General features: G+C 32.6%; 1 protein-coding gene across 1 annotated transcript; it reads left to right on the top strand.

Moving 5' to 3' along the window:
• Positions 1 to 6,743: 6,743 nt before the first annotated feature.
• On the top strand, positions 6,744 to 19,195 carry LOC124452020. The gene is made up of 3 exons (XM_047002615.1): positions 6,744 to 6,815; positions 16,274 to 18,338; positions 19,142 to 19,195. Exons 2-3 carry the CDS (start codon positions 16,383 to 16,385, stop codon positions 19,193 to 19,195), a joined length of 2,010 nt encoding a protein of 669 aa, XP_046858571.1. The 5' UTR covers positions 6,744 to 6,815; positions 16,274 to 16,382.
• The last annotated feature ends 3,094 nt before the right edge of the window (positions 19,196 to 22,289 follow it).

Below are 22,289 nucleotides of genomic sequence, written 5' to 3'. Positions count from 1 at the left end.
CATCTTTACTTTAAAGATTACGATTAGCTTTTGGTTCCATCAAAATAATTTACTTCTACATTTTATTGCATGAAAAAAGAGAGTTAAAGTATTATGTACTAATTACAAAAGACGATCGCATTTTGTACTTAATCATTTACAGATAAAGTCAAATGTATAAAGATATATCTGAAGTATAGTGAATTTTTATCACTTCAGACAGAAATTCCATAGAGTAAGATTAATAAACAATATTTAACTAAAATACAGCATTTTGTGTCCAAAAATGCCGATTGATTAACAAAACGATTTTTACCTTCAATGGTTTATAAATAGGCATAATTTGAAGGTTGATTTTCCAATTTGAATGATGTGCAGAATTCAAAATATAAATCAAACGACTTAATTCATGCACATCATTACTCTCATAAAAATTAGTTTAGAAAAATGCATCAGTGAGACATGGTGATCAGACATTGAAATTTCACAATAGGTTGACTTTTATAAAGGTCTTTTTTTATACATCCTGTTTTTGTAACTTTTGGGAACACCCCGTATACTGTATATATGTACGTAAAGAATGATCCACAAGGTGAGATCATCAGCTACAATTACACATTTTACACGTAGTATCTTATCAATTTTCTAGCATTAAAAATGTAGTAAACAGATACTTTAATACTAATGGCTTAATAGTTTAATATGTAATTATGATGAATAAGAATCGGATATGTTGACAGGAGCTATATTAAGGGATGAAAGCTAGTGAGAAAACAACAAAAGAACGTAAATAGAACTTAAAAGTGTTGATGTTACTTAGATTGAAATTAAAAGACATTACAAAAAATACTACAATCTTGAAGGAAAAGTAACATTTACATTTTTTTGTAAGCACTCCGAACACCATGTGATTTCTTTTTATTGTGTAATTTTATTGTTAGTCTTGATTTTAGGAGTTTCGTACCGGTTTGAGGAAATGGCACATTTGCCATGTTTTTCGTCATGGCCATTTTACTCAAAAACAGTTGAGATTATTTCCGGTAAATGAAGTGCATCCAAACTCTTATATAGGTTCTCGACTATAGCACGATTCACTAGTTTCTATTTGATTTTCTTCCTTAAATGTTTGGGTGTCAAGGAGAAGCGTCTTGGTTTAAAGTTTTGCTTCATTTATTATGGGTAAGCTGTTAGCAGTTAGCAATTGATACACACACTTAACATTAAGTCTGATTGAAATGTTAAAAATTGAATGTGTCTTAAATTTGCAATGAGAGTTTTGCCGGCAAATATCTCCCCTATTTCCATTTCCTGCTTATGATCTTCAGTTAGGAACTGAGGCTGTTAGCGATTATACGATGGAAGACGTTTTCCCGAAGGAATAATTTGACGATATTTGTGCAGACAATTGCTTGTATCAAAACTAGTTATAATACAAAACACAAAACGTGAAGGCATAAACAATAAAAAAGTTCCCATTAGTGTTTGCGTCAAAAGAGTGAGGTTTTGCCGTATTTAGCCTGCTCGGTTCACATATTTTATCAAAACAAACAAGACATTTAAAAGAATCAAAAAATTGTTTTCGTTCGAAATGGTAATGAATTTTATCTTTAAAATTATTTAAAAAGTGAAATGAAATAAGATGTAAAGCACGGGAGCTATTTTTTGCCGGAAATCAACCGTCGACTTTCAGAACGCGTGTCTTTGTTTGAATGTATTCCAAATAAGGTATGGCACGTTTGATTAAGGCCCGTTCATTCGATCCGATTTTGTCGGATCCGATATTGTTGGATCCTAAAAACGAATCGTGTGTGCGCATATAAAGTTAGTCTCAGACAGTGGGATCCGTTGATCTAAAAAAGAGGATAGAAATAGAACTTGTTCTATTCTCATCTGACCGACAAGATCAGAAGAAGCTGACTAGCCAAATTATATATATTTGAAAAAGACTTGGAAACAAGAAGAAAAGTACGCAAATATATCGATAAATAGACAACACAAATGGCTGGTCTTAAGATTATAAATATCTAAACGTATCTAAATGTCAACAAAACTATCTGACCGTCTGAACAAGCAATCAAAAGACGGAACCGAAACAATAGGATCAGACAAATCGGAACGTGTAAACCAGCCTTTAGATAGAAAGAAAACTCTAAACATGGCGAAATAAACCTTACCAACGCAAAGCTAAAAGTTAAAGAGACACGCATGTAAAATTTCTTTGTCTATCATACTATTCACCCAATCATAACGTATGTATTAAACCACCTAGAATGCTGTACACGGAGGTGGTTCCAATGGCTGTCACTACGTTCTGAACACTGCAATTTTTTCCAGACAAGGGGTCGGGGCAGCACTCCCCTCTTGCGATAGCAACTTCTAGCTTAAAATTCATATTTTTGCATGCTGTTTTCGTGATAGCTTTGCTTCCTTGTGTTTTATTCTAACTGTGTTGTGGTTTGTTATGATATCTGAGAAAGAGTGACCAGCGATGTTTGATTTTTTGTGGAGTTGCAAACTTTAACATTTCTAGACACGATTGACTCTGAGATGATGAGCTAACAGCACAAGATATGGATTCAAACGTAAAGCAAGTTAAATCATTAACCATAAATGTTAAAGTTAAAGTTTAAAGTTGCTTGAGGATCATTCTCTATGGCGTTGTGAAATACAATGTTGTTTCTATTGGGCAAGAACTTTGCTTTTTGAAGTTGTCAAGTCAAGTGTACAGAATTATGAGATTAAATCAGTTGACATTGTTAACATATGCTCTCATATTCTTCCTGTAATTAGTAAATAATTAAGTCAAGTGTTACTAACTAAATGATTATTTTTAGAGATAATTATGTGCAATAATCACAATATTTTTTATAGTTCCTAATAGCTTTCCGTTGATTGTAAATTAACCATATTTAGTAAAGAAACAAATATATCCATACGTAATATCTTGTATAAATACATGTAGTTTAACCATTGTACGATAGATCGTAGACCATAGACATTGACGTTGAACATTAAATGTGATCACAACAGTTATCTGTAATATCTCTATTTGTTGGTGTAAGTCAATATATACTAAACAAGGTAGATGGCTACATCACAAAACCTAACAGACATTAGATCCGACATGTAACGAGCAGCCTAAGAAGCTTGTGGAGCGTGTGAAATATTTTGTCGTGGATCTGAGGAAGATGATGATAATGCAAATGTGAGTAAAATATGTATGTAAACTAAATAAAGGTTTAAAGCGTCATTCCCCAGCCAAAAACTATGGAACAGCAATGTTGGGAAGCTCAAAATCCCATCGTTCATCGTTTCTTGAAACTCTTTATAGCTAAGATTATCTTTGTCATTGTGGAGTGGGAAATACGATACGTTGGCGCATATGTTGCTTTTGGGCCGAACATCTTCCCACAAGCAAATAGTCGGTCTGTCACAAAATCCTAAAGGAGCCTCTTCCTCCATCCCAGTTGCAAAAATCATAAGCATCGTCAAAGATACGAGGGCCTCTGAAACAGTAACAACGTTGTTTGCTAGAGAAAAATAAAAGCCAGCAATTTTAATGGTAAAAAGTGATACTTTTGAAATGTGTTGTACGTCAAAAAGAATTTATACATAATGCTATATTTCAAGAGTTACGTTTGATAGCAAAATAATACTGTTCATTGTGTAATAAACGCCTGGGGCATTAAATATACCCTAACGGTCGTACGTAGAGGCGTTTATATCATTTCTATCACTTTAACGTTAGCAAAGCAAAAAGGTTAAACTAAATGCACGTTTCTGACTTCTGAGCACCATCAATCCACTATTATATTTTTGCAAAGCGTCTATTATAGACGAGACGCTTATTAGAGATACAAGTAGTTCGTTTGATAAAGATCTTTTTTAGATTGAAAAAATTTAGACGAAACATTTTGTACAGTACCTTCGCACTCTTGTAGATAGTGGCGCCAATGCATTATAACAAGCTCCTCTCTATCACGTCTTCGACAACCATTTTATGAAAAATCTGGCGTAAATATTCTGTCAACGTTTACTGCAGTCAGCGGCTTACTACGATTGCAGAAGTATGGGCGGAAAAGAAGTGGATTTCTTTTTAATAAAGTAATAACTTCCTTTTAGCCCCTCTTTAAACTGCTCAATTGCACTTCTCGCTTTATCAATTACAAAAAATTGACAAAGCTCTTGCACAAGCTGTTTTTTTAACTATGCGTCTATACAACAGATCAATTATCTTTACATTTTACTTATATTTATGCTATAATTTAGAAGCTCCAAGTGATATCATAATGTAGTTTTTCAATGTAAACTTGGCGTTTTCTTTAATAGTGAAGTACCTGTATTAAAGTCTGTGTCACTTCATTTACCGGAAGTAATCTCAATTTTGTTTAGGTAAAATGACGAGCAATATGGCATATGTACGAGCTGGACGAAACTTTTGAAATCGAGACCCCCCCTAAAATGGCAGTGTCGACATAGCTTTACTTACAAAAAAAGGAATAACCCCTATGAAATGCTTAACGTGTTTGGAAGGTCCCCTTTAGCGGTTGTGAAGGGAGGGAAAAATTTGCATAAGATAACAGAGCAAGTTCTATTTCCATCCGTTTTTTCAGACTGACGGATCCGACTTTCGGAAGCTCGCTCACTTTATGTATGTTCACACGATCCGTTTTTCTTAATCCGACGAAATCGGATCCGACAAATCGGATCATGTAAACGGACCTTAGCATACATGAGTCACACGAGTCGTTCGTCTTGTTAGTCTTGTGTGGAGTTAAATTTGTGCCGCAGCCTGCAGTGAGCATTATTTAAAATTCATTATGTTATCATCCACGTAAACGTTAAAGGTTGAAAATGTTTTTCTGGCGATTTATGATCATGATATCAAGAATTATTCCTTCCATCTAATGAAACGGTAAGATAAAGATTTTTTATCCCTTACAGGCGACTCGAATTGATTTATATCTGTTGATTTGCAACTGAAATAACATACTAAAGTCAATATTTTATATGTGTTCTTCATCTTTTATAACATATCAATGATCATAGACAATGTGTGGTAGCTAAATATAATTTTTTTATAATATTTATCTATTTACTTGGATTTATTATCCTTAAATGACGACTCGAATCAAATTTAATTTACGCATCCTATCTAAGTAGAATAAAGACAGTTTTTCATCCGAAATTTACTAAGAACATTGACTATTGTCGATTGGCGGTATGATTCGACCCTATAACTAGTTTGAAAATTGTTATTCGTGATAAGCATTTAAACATGGTTATTGTACAACCATAAAATACAACAAACATAAACAAGATATTCAAGTTAGATTTCAAACATTGCATACGAAATGAATATAAGTGAAGCGGAACATTAAATCACTGTGTTAAAAAGATTTGTTCTTCTTCGAAAGTTGTTTTTGTCATCGTTTGACCTTAAAATTATCGTTATCAAGAATTTTGCATAACTTAGTTTTGTACATATAATTTTCAATGTTTGATGATATGAAACTTGTTTGTTAATATGTGTTGATTTGCTACTGAAACAACATTCTAAAGTCAATATTTTATATGTTTTCTCCATCTTTTTGTAACTGATCAATGATTGTGGACAATATGTGGTCGCTAAATATAATTTTTGTTACAAGATTTATCTATTTACTTACATTCATGTACAGGAAGATCAATAATTGTTGGGTTGGGGCTCATATTACAAACAAACAAACAAACAACATTTGTATACCGGCCAGTATTAATCCCCGCCAGGGGGGCTGACCGGTCCATGAATTTTTCCACGCCAAACGTCTCTATCTCTCGCCATATCTCTCGTTATACCCATTGCCTTCATATCACTGTTCACAGCATCCATCCATCTCTTTCTCGGTCTACCTCGTTTGCGGACTCCATCAACATTCATATGCAACGTTCTACGAATTTCAGCACTTTCTTCCCTCCTTTCCACATGCCCAAACCACCTCAAATTAATTCATATTAATTGGGGCTCATATTAATTTATGTATATCGTGTGTTCAGTTGTATTAAGTTTTTTTTCAAATACATTGTACACCCCACCAATTATCCATCTTCCTACGACTATGCTTGGATTTTTATTCTTCAAATGCTAGTTATTTCATGTAGTTTTTGTGTAGTTTCCCATGAAACAGTAATCAAACCAATAACAAATAGTTTCAGTTTTAGGTGTACACAATATGATATATGTTGCATGTGTTGAGATCCTTTGAAAACCATTGTTGTGTGTGGATTATCACATGCAAATGAATATGAGCACCTCACCCCAATTATATTTTTCCTTCTTAGGTACTAAGTAGCAAATCGAGCGTTAGACCAAATAAATTATAGCCGACCATTTTTTATTAAAATCTGGCTCTTGGTTAGGAATTTGACTTTCTAAGGAATAAAATTAACAGTGGCATAACCAGACCGGTGTGATATTTAGTCCTGCTTTGTATATTTTATATTCTTTTACTCTGAAAATAATAGATTTATAAAGAATACTGTTATTCATCCCTACATTTTATGTTTGAGTCTTAACTATATTTTTTATATATGTTGTACATCAGGTTTTTCATTATAAACTTGACAAATTATGTACCATAAAAGTTTGAACTATCTTTTTTGTTGTACATCAGGTTTTTCATTATAAACGTGACAAATTATGTACCATAAAAGTTTGAACTACCTTTTTTCAGCAAACATTGACATGGAGTCTGTCTTGAGCTCTAAAAAGAAAACTAATGGTTTTAAGTTGATGAGATTAATTGTTGATGTTGGTGGAGAAGCTTTAAGAATAACATTGAGGAAACAACTGTCAGGTACTGATTTATTTTATAATTTAAATAACAATAAAAATTATGATAAACTTTTGTTGCTAAATGATAAGCAAATAAAGCAACATCAATGGGATCTACTGTATCCTCCTCCTCCAATATTATCAAATGAAAATAAGTTTGACATTACATTACTTTGTTTTCTCCTCCGTAATATTTGTGGTTTAAAACCACCTCATGATCCAATATGGGAAAACATACCCAATGTCACTGATTATTCAACTGAAGCAGATATAACCCGTATCAGGTTATTTTGTAATGATCATTTTGCTCACTTACCTAACATTTCAGTAAGCTTTGATGAATTTGAGAATCATTGGCTGGAAATAAGAGAACCATTACTTCGTTTAGGAATAGGTCAGGAAGAAATAGATAGATTAAAAAATGAGTTGTTTGGTAATGAAGAATGAGAAAGAATTTTGAGAGAATGGGGTAGATCAAAGAGTGATTTAAAAGTTTTAAAATCACAAATTACGAATGCCGTAAAGGATGTCGGTGTGATAGTGATAATTTAGAATTAGTAGGAGACGATATCAAAGAAATCAAAGCTCGTGAACATGGACTTAATTCAATTCCCGAACACGGTATCTTGACTAAAAACCTTGTAAGTTGTAACTTTGAAAGTGAAATTAGTCAACACTACCAAAAATACTTCCATGGAACACGGGAATGGGTTTTTGATGAGTTTTAAATTGGTTCGAAGAAGACAGTTCTCAAAATCGTGCATTTATTATTTTTGCTGTTGCTGGTATGGGTAAGTCTATCATTGCAGCTACTTTATGTAAACGTTATCCAAGTTATTTCGCTGCAGTTCAACACAACAACAGTCGTTACAATAAAGCAAATGTACTTCTTCAATTTTTAGCGATGCAAGTTAGTCGTCATTTTCCTGCTTACAAACAACTTCTTGTGAAGAAACTTTCAGGTCAACACTCTGAGCCTTTGAATAACATGAATGTTGAAGGATTATTTTCCCATCTTTTTACTGAGTTGTTTTATAATTTCTCAGAACTTCCCAAGCAAATGTTAGTTGTGCTTGATGCTCTTCATGAATGTGGTTCCGTCTTGTTTTCGTTTTGTAATTACAACAAGACCTAACGAAGTTGCTTTGAATAAGTTCAAAAAATTAAATCCACTGTACATTAATTGTAGCGATGATCGCACTTTGAAGGATATTAATGTATTGATTGGTTCTATTGACAGCTTTCCTGATTTTATAAATACTTGGACACAAAAGCTGACGAACTTATGTTGCTTGCATCGCTTCTTACCAGTGAAGTCAAAAATCAGGATTTATCGAGAGGTTCCATACCAAAAGTTCTCAACGAATATTACGAAATTTGCTTAACAAGATGAAGTAAGGAATAAGATTCGTTCCATATATTATAAACTTTTATTTTATATTTATATATATTTTAGTAACGATGTGTTTGCTAGTGTCTAGATATAGCTAGGTTTGACTGTCTATGATAAACTTTTATTTTGTATTTATCATTTATATTTAAGTAACGATGTGTTTGCTAGTGTCTAGATATAGCTAGGTTGGACTGTCTATGATAAACTTTTATTTTATATTTATCATTTATATTTTAGTGACGATGTGTTTGCTAGTGTCTAGATATAGCTAGGTTAGACTGTCTATGATAAACTTTTATTTTATATTTATCATTTATATTTAAGTAACGATGTGTTTGCTAGTGTCTAGATATAGCTAGGTTGGACTGTCTATGATAAACTTTTATTTTATATTTATCATTTATATTTTAGTGACGATGTGTTTGCTAGTGTCTAGATATAGCTAGGTTAGACTGTCTATGAGAAGCTTTTATTTTATATTTATCATTTATATTTTAGTGACGATGTGTTTGCTAGTGTCTAGATATAGCTAGGTTTGACTGTCTATGATAAACTTTTATTTTATATTTATCATTTATATTTAAGTAACGATGTGTTTGCTAGTGTCTAGATATAGCTAGGTTAGACTGTCTATGAGAAGCTTTTATTTTATATTTATCATTTATATTTTAGTGACGATGTGTTTGCTAGTGTCTAGATATAGCTAGGTTTGACTGTCCATGATAAACTTTTATTTCATATTGATCATTTATATTATAGTAACCATGTGTTTGCTAGAGCCGACGCTTCCAATGTTCTTGCTTACAATATCATCATGTTGAGTACAGATCTACATAGTTCACAGGTTACACAGACTTTACTATGATTTGGTGTGAAATTGACTTTGAGTAAGATCACGTGACTTCATCGTAATCACGTGGAATTCTTTTTCAGGTTAAGCGAAAGATAACCAAACATGAACTGTGGTATAAATAATAGTAAAGATCATCCATCTGAATATCTTGAAGCACTTTATGATATGAGACAGAGAGCCAGGCCCCTTGGCAAAATTCTTGGGTCCACTAAAATATATTATTTTAGTAAAATTAATTACAACAATGGTTGTGGCTCCCTTCCTTTTATCTCCTCCCCCTTGACAGAAAATCCTGGCTACTGCAATGATATATCATTGCTGTTAAATACTATAGATGAAGGAATGACTAAGAAGAACTGCAAAGATGACTTCATCTTACTAAGTTCTGACTTTCCAGGCTGCTGTCGAGACTGCTGAGTAGCTCGAGATGTCTGTCTGACATTGTGCATTTACAAAACTGAAGCTTGTGTATTTAGTTTCTTTTCCTTACTTATAACCCTACTTATAAGAATTCTATAACTTTTTCAGCACTTATAACCAATTTTTTTCTGCGCCAATCTCAAATATTTTCTGGGACATGATCCACGAAAACCTCTTCATCGCCAACCTAAAATCTTCACTTAACACCCAAGGCAGCTTCATTTCTCTTAAGCTTTTCTAGTCTCAACACCTCAACCTAACTATAAATCACATCACACTTACACATCAACAGTAATCTAATACCTCTAACTATGTAAATTACTATATATATACCTACATTTCGTTGTTAACTTCCTTATTAGTCTGAAGATGTCTTGAGTCAAGACGAAACGTCAGTATTTTAATAAATTTCACGAAACCAAATTGCTTATGGCTATGTTCAAAATTATATGTTGGGCTGTAATATTTATATTGAGAATCTGTTTCCCGCCTGGCACCTCACTGGCAACAATATAGATAATTTCTTTTGTACATAAAAGGAAAAACATGCTCAGAAAAAGTTGTGATCTTTTATAAAAACAAGACTATAATTTACCATAATATTTCAATTACGGTAATACTACAAAGCCATGTTTTCTTCATCTACAAAAATCAACACAGAAAAGAGATTTCAGCCATATATGAAGACCATGTAAAGTCTAACCATAATTTTCAAGAAATTTCATGCAATCAATCTACAAGCTTTCTCAAATTTTCGTGCATTCTTTTGCAAAAGCAAAATGTTTCCATAGTTGCGTAAAGACATTTTGAATTGAAGAACTGGTAAGACGACCGGTGCTTTGTACCCACTCATGTACCCACTCTATCTGCTAATCTTCAGTCTCGGAATTTCAGAAAAGAAATTTGTCATGCATTCATGATCGATACGAATACTTTTTGGCATCTTCTATTGAAAATAATTTTCTGAATCATATTGGTGACTACGTTATGCAACGTGTTGAAATGAAGAATTAGACGTTTAGGTCATATGTGGTGAGTAAAATTGTATAACACATTAATTTTGAAACGATATTGTTAGCCACTCTACTATTGTATCAAAGTTCTTTAGTTTGGCTAAATTGTGGAATACCAGGTACGCGGATACGCATTGAGCATTCTATAATGCCATATTAAATTCATTATGGGATGATTCCAAGTTCCGAGACAATAGAAATCAATGTCAACTCTTTCCCGGCGGACACGATAAACGGGGGACAGAGCTGTGTCCCCATTGAGTTTATTGTCTATAAATTTCGTTATATACAACGTACAAAGACAAATTTACCTTTGAATTTTAGCTAATACATTACAATGTTTGTAGAGTAATAGAAAATAATACGATGCTACTATGGTATCGACATATATGGTATGGAGTATTTCGCTAGAAGTTTGGTATCGAGCGGTATCGATTACTCAGTAATCTGTGGTCGCCAATCCCTTATATTGAATATGAATTAGGAAGTGCTCGTGCAATTCTTATGTTATCATCCACAAATATTTTTCTGGCGATATATGATCATGATATCAAGGAATATTCCTTCCATCTAATATAACGGTAAGAATAATATTTTACATCCTTAGATGGCGACTCGAATTAATTTTATTTTATTTACATATCTATAAGTAGAACAAAGATGGTTTGTCATTTAAATATTTCTAAGAACAATGATCATTGTAGTTACAGTTCAACTCTAAATCTTATACGAAAATTGCTTTATTATTCGTGATAAGTATTTAAACATGGTTATTGTCAAATCATAAAATACAACAAACATAAACAAGATATTCAATTTAGATTTCAAAAACTGTTTAAGGAAGGAAATGAATGTAAGTGAAGCAGAACATTAAATCACTGTGTTTAACATGATTTTTTCATGTTGAAAAGTTATTTTTGTCATCGTTTAATCTTAAAATGAGCGTTGTAGAGGGTTTTCATCACTTAGTTACGTACATCAACATATTTTGAACCTTTGATATGATAAAACTTGTTTGTTGATATGTGTTGATTTGCTACTGAAATAACATGCTAAAGTCAATATTTTATATGTGTTCTTCATCTTTTATAACTGATCAATGATTATGGACAATGTGTGGTCGCTAGATATATTTTTGTTACAAGATTTATCTATTTACTTGGATTCATTTATGTACAGGAAGATCAATAATTGTTTGGTGGGGACTCATATTAATTTATGTATATGATATGTTTTTATTGCTAGCTATTTCATGTAGTTTGCCTATTTTTTAGAATAATAATCTAACCAATGAAAAATAGTTTTGGTCATAGGTACAGATTCTTACATCTTTTACACAATTTTGGTCAACTCTCATAAAATTATGCCCACCAATTTTTCATTGGTTTTCTTATTACAATGTTTTGTTGACCATTTTATTGCTTTCATCACTTTTGTTGACTTCTTGACACACTCCCTTTTTAGCAAGAAAACTGTGGCAGGACTGGAGATCATATTATGTATGCATAATATAGGCTACATGTGTTAGATTCCTTTGAAAACCATTGTTGTCTAGGGATCATTACATCCAAATGTTTATGTCACCCCAACCACAGTATAGAGAATATACAGTAGGACCACTTTCTGTGCAACTTACTGCTGTATATATAATTATATTACTGGGTGTAGTTTGCCAGCTCAGTGCACCTATTGGTCAAAATGTAGTGTCTGACTGCCACTATGGTAATCATTTGGGAATAAGATATGCATGGCACAAAATATTCAATGCAATCTACTGTATGTTCTCTATAAAATTATACTATATGTTCCTATAACTGTGTCCCAATTACATTATGTCTTCCTTAGGTCCTAAGTCTTGAATGAAGTATTAGTCCAAATAAATTACACCTGCTCATTTTTTATTATAATACCTTCTAAACAATGATAATGGTTATGAATTTTAAAGAATAAAATTTTCAGTGGTGTAGCCAGACTGATAAAATGTTTAGTCCTTCTATGTACGTTTTATATTCTTTTACTGTAAAAATAATAGGCATTTTACCTTGTGAGTCTTAAAGTGTCCTTCCACCAAAAATTTTTAGCAATATCAAATCTGTCGATGATTTTAAGCCTTGTTGAGGAAAAAATTTTGAATTTGGTCAAATCGTTTGATTTTTGTAAAAGCGTTAATATCACTAAAATCGTATATTCTTGTGAACCATGTCCGTGATAATGAGGAGTCTGAAACTAGCTAATTTTCTGACGTCATCCAAGGTACTCGTGTTACACGAGTCGTGTATTCAATTGCTATCAAGTCAATGCTGGCTGAGGCACAACTTAAGTCTATAAGCGCCTAAAAGCATTGCCTTTGCACTAGTAAAAGCAGAAAAAAGGTAAATAGTTGCGTTGCAGCCAATTGTACGAATAAGTCAAGCCTTTGCTCTCGTATGAGTCTTCACACTATGCCTTATAATGATAAAAGGCCCGAGGCCAAGCGAAGACGGAATATCTGGGTTTTAAAGCAAAGTGCGTATTTGAGCCTTCCAGTGCTTGAACACTTTGTTCGGCTCGATTAAAACCAGAGGATTTGGAGCGTCAGTTTAGTAGTTCGCCGAATCAAAAGAACGCTAATTTTCCAGGGCTTAAAAAAGATGAGATTAGAATTTATGTCTTTCTGACCATCCATGCTTTGGAGTCAAAATCTGAATCATTATCGCTCAAGTTTCATTGCTTCCGAGTTTTCTGTCACGTATCCCGGAATAAAGTTTTTGTCAGAATTATCTGACTGAACACTCAATTCTGATTTTGATTTATCGCTTTCTTTGCAAGACATAATTTTCTCGAATATTATAATTAAACAGCGTAAAAGAACGTATATGTTTAATATAAGCTAAATATGCCCGAATGCTGACTATATTGCATGACGTCAAAATACCTTCTAGTGCCAGTTTGCAGTGTATTATAAAAAACGACAGCGTTGAGCCAAAAATGCACAACTTTAAGATTCCATAAAAGCTTGTTGATTTGATCAAATTTCTGAAATTTTATCTCAGAAAGGCGTAAAATCATAGACAGATTTTAGTTTGCTAAATAAATTTTTGGTGGCAGTACTGAAAAAGTGTCTGAGTGAGGCAGTGTCTGTCTGTCCGTCGTGATATCTTCGGCTGTGTCCTCGTTCATAGTCGCAAATGCTAAAGATGACGAATAGTATTGTTTTGTCAAGTATAGTCAATGCTTGGAACTTGATAGGTACACTGTGCACTCCGTGCTTGTATTTTGTTCAGTATTTTATTCTTATATCACGCTGTTTATCTCTCACTCTGTGTTCTGTTTTTTGGTTAGGAAAATGTAAAGCAGACAGGATATATTTTTATATTTATTTCAACTAGTAATGACGACGATTTGGATTTAACAGATCGTCAAAAATGACGAAGAATTTAAATATATTATGGCCCTATGGAAAATAACTACATCAGCAATGATATATGTACCATGTGCAATGCCTCCTCATTTTAACAATAAACATAACAATTTAAATTGGAACAGAATCATCGGCAACATAGTCCTATCAATAAGCAAAAATTCGTACAACCCAATAAACCGTTTAGATATATCTTTTCACCACACCATTGTTAGACAAATAAGATATAATGTTCATTTAAAAAAATCGTTTTAATTCACAATGCCGACGAACTTATTGTTCTATCATTGAAATTTATGAGATTTATAAGGACATGGCAATATATTTTTTTGTGTAAGCTTCCTATGCACGATATTAGCACGTGAACACCAGCAGACATAACATGCACTTAGCGTTGGAGAGCAATAAAAAGGAAAGATAATGATAATTACTGGGCATTTTTATTAAACATTGAGCACAGAGAACGTTTTGTACCAAAGAGAAGTGCCAAAGGAAAGAATGATTTCATTTTGACATGAAAATATTTTTGTTATTTTTCACATGTTATTATTACGGAATGACCTTGAGACTTGACCTTGGGAATGGCCTTGGGACTTCACTTATATTAATAAAAAATACAACACTAAGCAGTTTGAGTACTGACTACTGTTTGTTCCATTTACTGTAACTCTGGTCAGGGCTACCCACACGTACCCATTTTTACGTACCTTGTACATCTGGGGACGGTTGCACGAAGCCTGGATAGCATTATTCGTCGGATAGTAAAATTTTCAAACTTGTAGAAAAGGTGTTTATATTTTTTAGGAAAGAAATTTTGTAATCTTAGAAGCAATATTTTATTTCAATGATTACTCAGTTCAAATCACATATTATTCCTATTTAAGAGATTTTGTAATAGTTCAAAACAATTTTCCATCTAATGGATAAAACTATTCTGCCTTCTTGTAACCGGCCGCAGGTTTTCCTTTATAATCACAATGAATTTGTACCATGGAAGTCTTACACCTACTTTTCTTTCTGCAGGGAGCAACATTATGTCTGTCTTGAGCAGAAACAAGAAAACTAATGGTTATAAGTTGATGAGATTAATCGTTGATGTTGGTGGAGAAGCTTTAAGAATAACACTGAAGAAACAACTGTCAGGTACTGATTTATTTAATGTTTTAAATGACAATAAAAATTATCATAAGCTTTTGTCGCTAAAAGATAAGCGAATAAAGCAACATCAATGGGATCTACTGTATCCTCCTCCTCCAATATTACCAAATGAAAATATGTTTGACGTTACTTTACTTTGTATTCTCCTGCGTAATATTTGTGGCTTAAAACCACCCCGTGATCCAATATGGACGTCAGTGAATGACCCCAATGATCATTCAACTGAAGCAGATATTACCCGTATCAGGTTATTTCGTAATGGTCGTTTTGCTCACTTACCTGACACTTCAGTAAGTTTTGACGACTTTGAAAATCATTGGGCGGCGGAAATAAGCGAACCATTAGTTCGTTTAGGAATACGTCAGGAAGAAATAGATAGATTGAAAAATGAAATGTTTGGTAATGAAGAATGTGAAAGAATTTTGAGGGAATGGAATAGATTAAAGAGCGATTTAACTGATATTAAAACTGAGCAGAGAGGTATTAAGAAAACAGTGGAGGGTGTAGAGAAAGATTTACAACAGATAAAAGATAGTGTACAGAATCGTTTGTGTGTGATTGAAAGCAAACAGGAAGAAATAAAACGTCAAATTCACTCACGTCCAGTAGAAGATATTTTGACAAATAACCTTGTAAGTTGTAACTTTGAAAGTGAAATTAAACATCATTATGAAAAATTTTTAGAGGGAACACGAGAATGGGTTTTTGATGAGTTTTTAGCTTGGTTCAAAGACGACAGTTCTCAAAATCGTGCATTTATTATTTCTGCTGTTGCTGGTATGGGTAAATCTGTAATTGCAGCTACTTTAAGTAAGCGTTATCCACAATATTTGACTGCAGTTCATTTCTTTCAACACAACAACAGTCGTTACAATAAAGCCAATGTGCTTCTTCAATCTTTAGCATTGCAAGTTAGTCGTAATTTTCCTGCTTACAAACAACTTCTTGTGAAAAAACTTTCAAGTCAACTCTCTGAGCCTTTGAATAACATGAATGTTGAAGGATTATTTTCCCTTCTTTTTACTGAGTTATTTGTTACAATTTCGGAGTTTCCTAAGCGAATTCTAGTGGTGCTGGATGCTCTTGATGAATGTGGTTATCCAGAAAGAGATGACCTTGCTAATTTGATTGCTAATCACTTACACAAACTTCCGCCTTGTTTTCGCTTTGTAGTTACAACAAGACCTAACGAAGTTGCTTTAAATAAGTTCGAAAAATTAATTCCACTGTTCATTAATTGCAGCGATGATCGCAATTTAGAGGATATTAAATTATTGATTGAAGAAAGAATAGGCTCTACTGACAGCCTTCCTGATGTTAAAAATATTTTGGTAGAAAAAGCTGACGGACTTATGTTGCTTGCATCACTTCTTAGCAGTGAAGTCAAAAATCAGGATTTGTTGAATGCGTCCATACCAAAAGATCTCAATGAATATTACGAAACTTGCTTAGCAAGATTAAGTAAGGAATTAGATTCGTTTGATATCAGTAACGAAAAGTTTCAGTCAATTTTAAATGCTCTGGCTGTTGCTAAAGAACCTCTTCCTTGGAAAATGATCGATGACGTTCTTTGTTTGAATTCGAATCGCGACTCACTTGCGGTTAGAAAAATTATCTCTTGTCTGTTTGTTACCAATGGAGAAGGATGTGTTTCGTTTTTTCACAAATCCTTAAATGATTGGTTGTTGGATGATCGAGAACATGATTACTCAGTAAAAACTTCTTGTGGTCATCGACTTGTTTTAGAATTTTGTTTAAAATCTTTGGATAACCTCAAAGCTGAAGGTGTAAACTATGAGGTCATCAAACATGCGTCAGTGAGATATTCTGTCAAGTATTGGTTGCTTCATTTACTTAATATTTCTGATAATGATTATATGGTTAAAAATGTTGGTAAATATCTTGTTGACTTAGAAATTTTAGTTGCTTCTATTTTAGTTGACTCTCGTCGGACTTTTGAAAATTTTAAATTATTCAACGCACATGATGTGTACTTTTATATTTCTGAGGACATTCGATTGTTATTTAATGAAGTTTATTCTGCAATTGCGTACTCTAAGTACTCTTTTCTCTATGAAAGTAAAGTATTGTTTTTGCAATGCGTTGCCAACGAAGTCAAAGATCTGTCGTCTCAAGCTACCACAATGCTTCAAACACGTTTCAAAGATTCACCATATCTGGAGTACAGAGACACGGGTTTTTTTAAGGCTCGATTATTACGTTTAGAACAAAATTTGATCTCAGTTGATGTTTCACGAAATCATGATTACGTCGTCTGTGGTTATGAAGGATTCATCGTGCAACTTTTTTCATTGAGGACAAACAGATGTTTATGGATAAAAAATATTGCTGGTCAGTTTAAGCAATATGAAGAGAAAAACTTTTGCGTTGTCTTTAATCCATTCATTGATTTCATTTCTGCTTCCCAGCTTGATAAGATACTAGACATTAATGGTAAAATTTCCTGCAGTCCGTTCTATTGTGATGATTCTACTTCTAAGTTCTTTACCAACAAATGTTTTTCTAAGGATAAGTACACAATGGTCACTAGTTACAAAGATACTTTGACAGTATGGGACGTTGAGAAAGGTGAGAAGAAACGCAGTATTAGATGTCATAATGTGACCTCACTGTGTTTTTCTAATTCTGGAAGATATTTGTGTGTTATTGATGAAAGAAAAGTGGCTCAAATATTTGATGTAGCGAATAATTATGAAACAATCGTTTACGACGATCATTTACCTTGTGCAAGGTATATTGATTCTTATATTTTGTTCACTGTTGGTCTTCATTCTTGGTGTTGTCGCCATCCTTGTTTAACGAATGAACATTTCATTCTAAATCCCACTGGTGAGAAACTTCCTGACTTAAAACCTTTTGCCCTAACTTCGTTTTTTCCTCTTGATCCTTTTGATGACAACAGATCTAGCTTTTTCTTTTATGGAGAAAAAACGTATTACTTTATTTTGAATGACGACAATGTTCTTTTGTTTGATTACAAAGATGAGTTTTATCTTTATTCAATACCGCGTGCATGTTTAACTAACAGTTACAGTTTTTTTAACGAGAAATTTTGCTCAAATGGAAAATTTCTGTATCGGAGCAATGAAGAAAATTCCAGGGTAATTATATACAATCTCAGCACATTTGACTTTGATGTCAAGGAATGTTTTATTAGTGACATGGTTGCTGTAGAAAATGGAGTTATTTTGCTTACGGCAAAAAATATTCCTGAGCTTTGGAATAATGAATTGACAAAACTTGTTTATAGTTTCGATGAACTAAAAGGTACAAACAAAGTTTTTGAGGTGAGTGATGTATCATTTGCTAGTCAAAAAACTGATTCTTTTGTGTTTTTCAATGTTGAAAACAAGCGAAAAGAAATATCAGTGAAATTTGAAAATTATCGAAATGTGCACGTATTTGCATGTAGCTCTAAGTATCACGTGTTTGCTAAAGTTGAATTTAAGGATCGGATAATTTACTGTATGTGGCATGAAGACAAACTTGTTAATGGTTGGGATGACGTAATAAAGGAGGAAATCGCCAATTTCATCACCGACAAAGATGTTGGAAAGTACACGCGTTGTATAACTTACGCTGCTTTTTCACCTTCAGCAGATAAATTATTAATACGTGACATGCGTGAGTATGTGAAAGTATTTGACGTTAAAAACATACAAATTATTTATAGTGATACTGAGTATTTTTTTGAGTCAAAGTATTTCTTTGTTGATGATAGGTATATAATTAGTCTTATGTTAGATTACTCAGATTTGATTGATTTGAAATATTTTAAAATTGTAGGCTCATTTTTTGCATTTAAGAGTATATTTTCAAAAACTTTACATTACTGTCGTAAACGCAAACTTGCTTTAATTTTTTCTTCCTTAAAGGTCCCGGTACAATGCGTAAAAATTATCTTGCCACGAGAATAAATTTGATCTTTGATGATAAAATTTCTCACCATTTTGGATAATGACTATATTATCTTTAAGAAAATCTTGTTCGGTTTTTTCATGATCCCTATCATTGTTGACATTTCAATAAATGTCTGTTTGCGTATGATTTCATGAAACGACCTTTGTCTAATTATTATTGTTCTGTACAGAGACCGCAGTGTGCGATAATATCAACATTGAGAGAGATCATGTATAAAAGCTGAAGTTAATCAACAAAAGAGGAAAATTCAATGACAATAAAGAAAAACCATAAACACAATTGATTTCGTGTCTAAGATAATAATTTTCCTTGTACAAGAAAATAATTTTATTGACTTTCACACAAACTATCTTATCACACAAACATATAAAATGCAAACTTTTGTTAGTTATTGTACCATAGGTTATATTTTGTTTATATCTACACCATGTAAACATATAATTTTCATGCAAATGTATTCAGTGAAAAATGGTTTTAATATTGCACGTTTTTCGATACTCTTTTACACCAAAAACAAGCTGTTACTAATTAAATCAATACTATCTTGCACTGAAATAATTTCTTAATACTTTTTAAGTATTGCATTTTGATATACAAAATATCTATGTGTTAAGTTGTTAAGAGAGACAAAGACAGCTTAATTGTTATTTCGGTTATATGAATATTATCTTTTTTATTAATTTGAAAAACGTAAATTTATAATAAAACAATGGTACCTTTGCTAATTTTTTCAAGAAAAACTAAAAATTTGGCTGTCTTTCTTACTGATTGTTAAAAAGTAAATTGTAAGCTCTATAAGAAAATGACTTTATGATTGACATTCATCATCGTGATAAACAATTTAACCAATGTGACTGAGCATTCCAAACCGTATGAACAAGAAAAGTTAACGAACGTCAAAGAAAGTTTTGCAATATAGAGAGACAGATTACAAACGACAATGTTGCATATGGAAAGATGTTTAATGACAAGTTTTTAATTTTTACTGAAAAATCGATATCAAGCATTGTTAAAGTTTGAACACTTTTACTTTATAAATCGATACTTTATGGGAATTCTTTTTTAACAACATCAACTCATTTATCAGTGGACATACTGCAAGTTACTTTGCCAAAGTTTGATATGTTTATGGCTTGTCTATAAAATTTGATCTTCTACTCTTAATTCAAACGATAATACAAGAAGGAGAAGCTTTATTTCAGAAAGTGACGTAATGAAAGTAATGATAAATTTATGTACCATGGTTCTCTGTGGATTTATTATTGTACATTGTAACGTCACCCAGGTCACGTGTTCATTGAAATGTCATCTGTTGTCAAAAGTGGAAGATATGAACTTTTACATTTTTAAAATGTTAAAGCTGGATGTTCACTTTGTTCACTTTTTGTAAAACTGAAGCGTGAAAATTATCATCTCATGTGGACGTTTTGATGTGAACATAACGCAGAAGTAATCATGAGAGTGAATAAAAAGTTTGTGTTTTTATTACATTGTGGCTATTGGAGATGGCTAAAGGGTTTTTTGCTGCATCTAAAATTGAAGCTGCTTCTTAATACAAACAAGATCTTAACAGCAACATGTTATGAAAATTCAAAGCAAACATCAACTATGGATGGTTGTAGAATGAAAGTGATCAGTTTAGTTCGTATAAATGGTCAGCAAATCATTCATAACAAAAGTAACTTTGACATGTAAGAACTACATCAAGTTATGAGAATGAAAAATTTGGAAAAATTTCAACGTTTTTTTTTTAAGATGTCATATTTCTAAATCCACTGCGTTTTATTTTTATGTAGTGAACAATTTTAGATCATTAAGTTTATTACATATTGTTGTTTACATATCTACGCATAGTGAATAGATATCTTTCATAACATCCCATAAACGGACATCTAAACTAAGTATTTCATATTGTTGTGTATACATATCTACGTATAATTAATATCAACCCATAAACGGACATCTACCGTAAGCAGACATTAGGTCGTGGTCTCAATGATGTCCGTTTACGAGTAGCTTGACTGTATGCAAACTTTTCATTACTGTATACTTTTAAATGCTATATAAATGAACCCCAAAAATAACTTAACAGCATTTTTTAGACTAATAGTAATTTGCCAACTGCCATGTGAATATCACTCGTGCTTTAGAAAAGGAGGTGTCGTATCTTGAATTCGAAAATACCAATTTTTTAAATTAGCATTCAATAGTTGTATAACTTTCACTCACACTCAGCAACATTATTTGTTGGTAACCGTCATCTTGTAAAGGAAATTAAAAAATACCCACATTTTATCAAAACAGAACAATTGCAGTTGCCATTTTAAAGACTGGTTGGGATTCATTCATTTAGCACTTATGAAAAATTATTTAGAGAGAAACTTTCTTTTTGCGCAGAGTTTTGTTAAACTTTGTTTTTCAACATAGTTTTATTATATTAGTATGTTAATGTAGGAAATAATCGTTGTATAAATATGTTTTCTACAAAATTGTTACAATATATGTGTGTTGATCTATATATAGTGTCTTAAATAATTTTCACATTTGTCCACTATACCAAACCTATATTGGGACTCTCGGGAAACTAGGCTCACTATTTCCTGGGGGAGAGTACGTTAAGTGTTTTGTTATATAGGGAAAAAATCACAAATTTCGACAACTCTTCAATAAAATCAATGTCTTTCGGAGGTGAGGGAAATTGGCCGGCAAAATTTCGTTGCGAAATGGTGATTGACCACAGCATTTTAGGTTGACTTCCGAGTGTTTTCTTAATTCTTTTTTATTAATAGTTAATTTTCTTCGCTTAATAAGCTCGAGAAACGCTTATTCAGTTTTTGGCTAGTAGATAAGATGCAGCTTTGTCACACTTTTGTCACGGAGCTCTTAACCGTGCCAGTTAGTTTCCAGTCCTTGAAGTTGATCGGTGCGCGCGCATAAACCGTAAATAGGGTTAATAAACAAGGCATGGCATTGGATGGCGTGAAAATCGGAATACGACAAAGCTGGAAGTTGCATGCTATTGACAAAGTAACATTAGATCCGTTTCCCTTTCACAATCGAAGGTAAAAACGGTAGAAAACGAGGTAATTGCATTTTATAGCTTATACTTTATCGAAAGGTTTACATTTTATCTCTTGAAACAAATGGAATTGAATGTAGACATTGATGAGGCATTAAGAATGAACAAATTGCCTTTGGAGTCAGAAAAGAATAAAATAACTTTACGTCAAAGTTTGTTAGAAAATAAACTTTTAGACTGCTATGCTGAAGAAATTGTTGCAATGATAAACGCTGAAGTAAATAAGAACTGCAATGGA

The sequence above is a fragment of the Xenia sp. Carnegie-2017 genome, unplaced genomic scaffold (genome assembly GCF_021976095.1).
Source record: "Xenia sp. Carnegie-2017 unplaced genomic scaffold, XeniaSp_v1 HiC_scaffold_24, whole genome shotgun sequence".
Classification (NCBI taxonomy): Eukaryota; Metazoa; Cnidaria; class Anthozoa; order Malacalcyonacea; family Xeniidae; genus Xenia; species Xenia sp. Carnegie-2017.
This window is presented reverse-complemented; position numbering and strand designations above follow the sequence as displayed.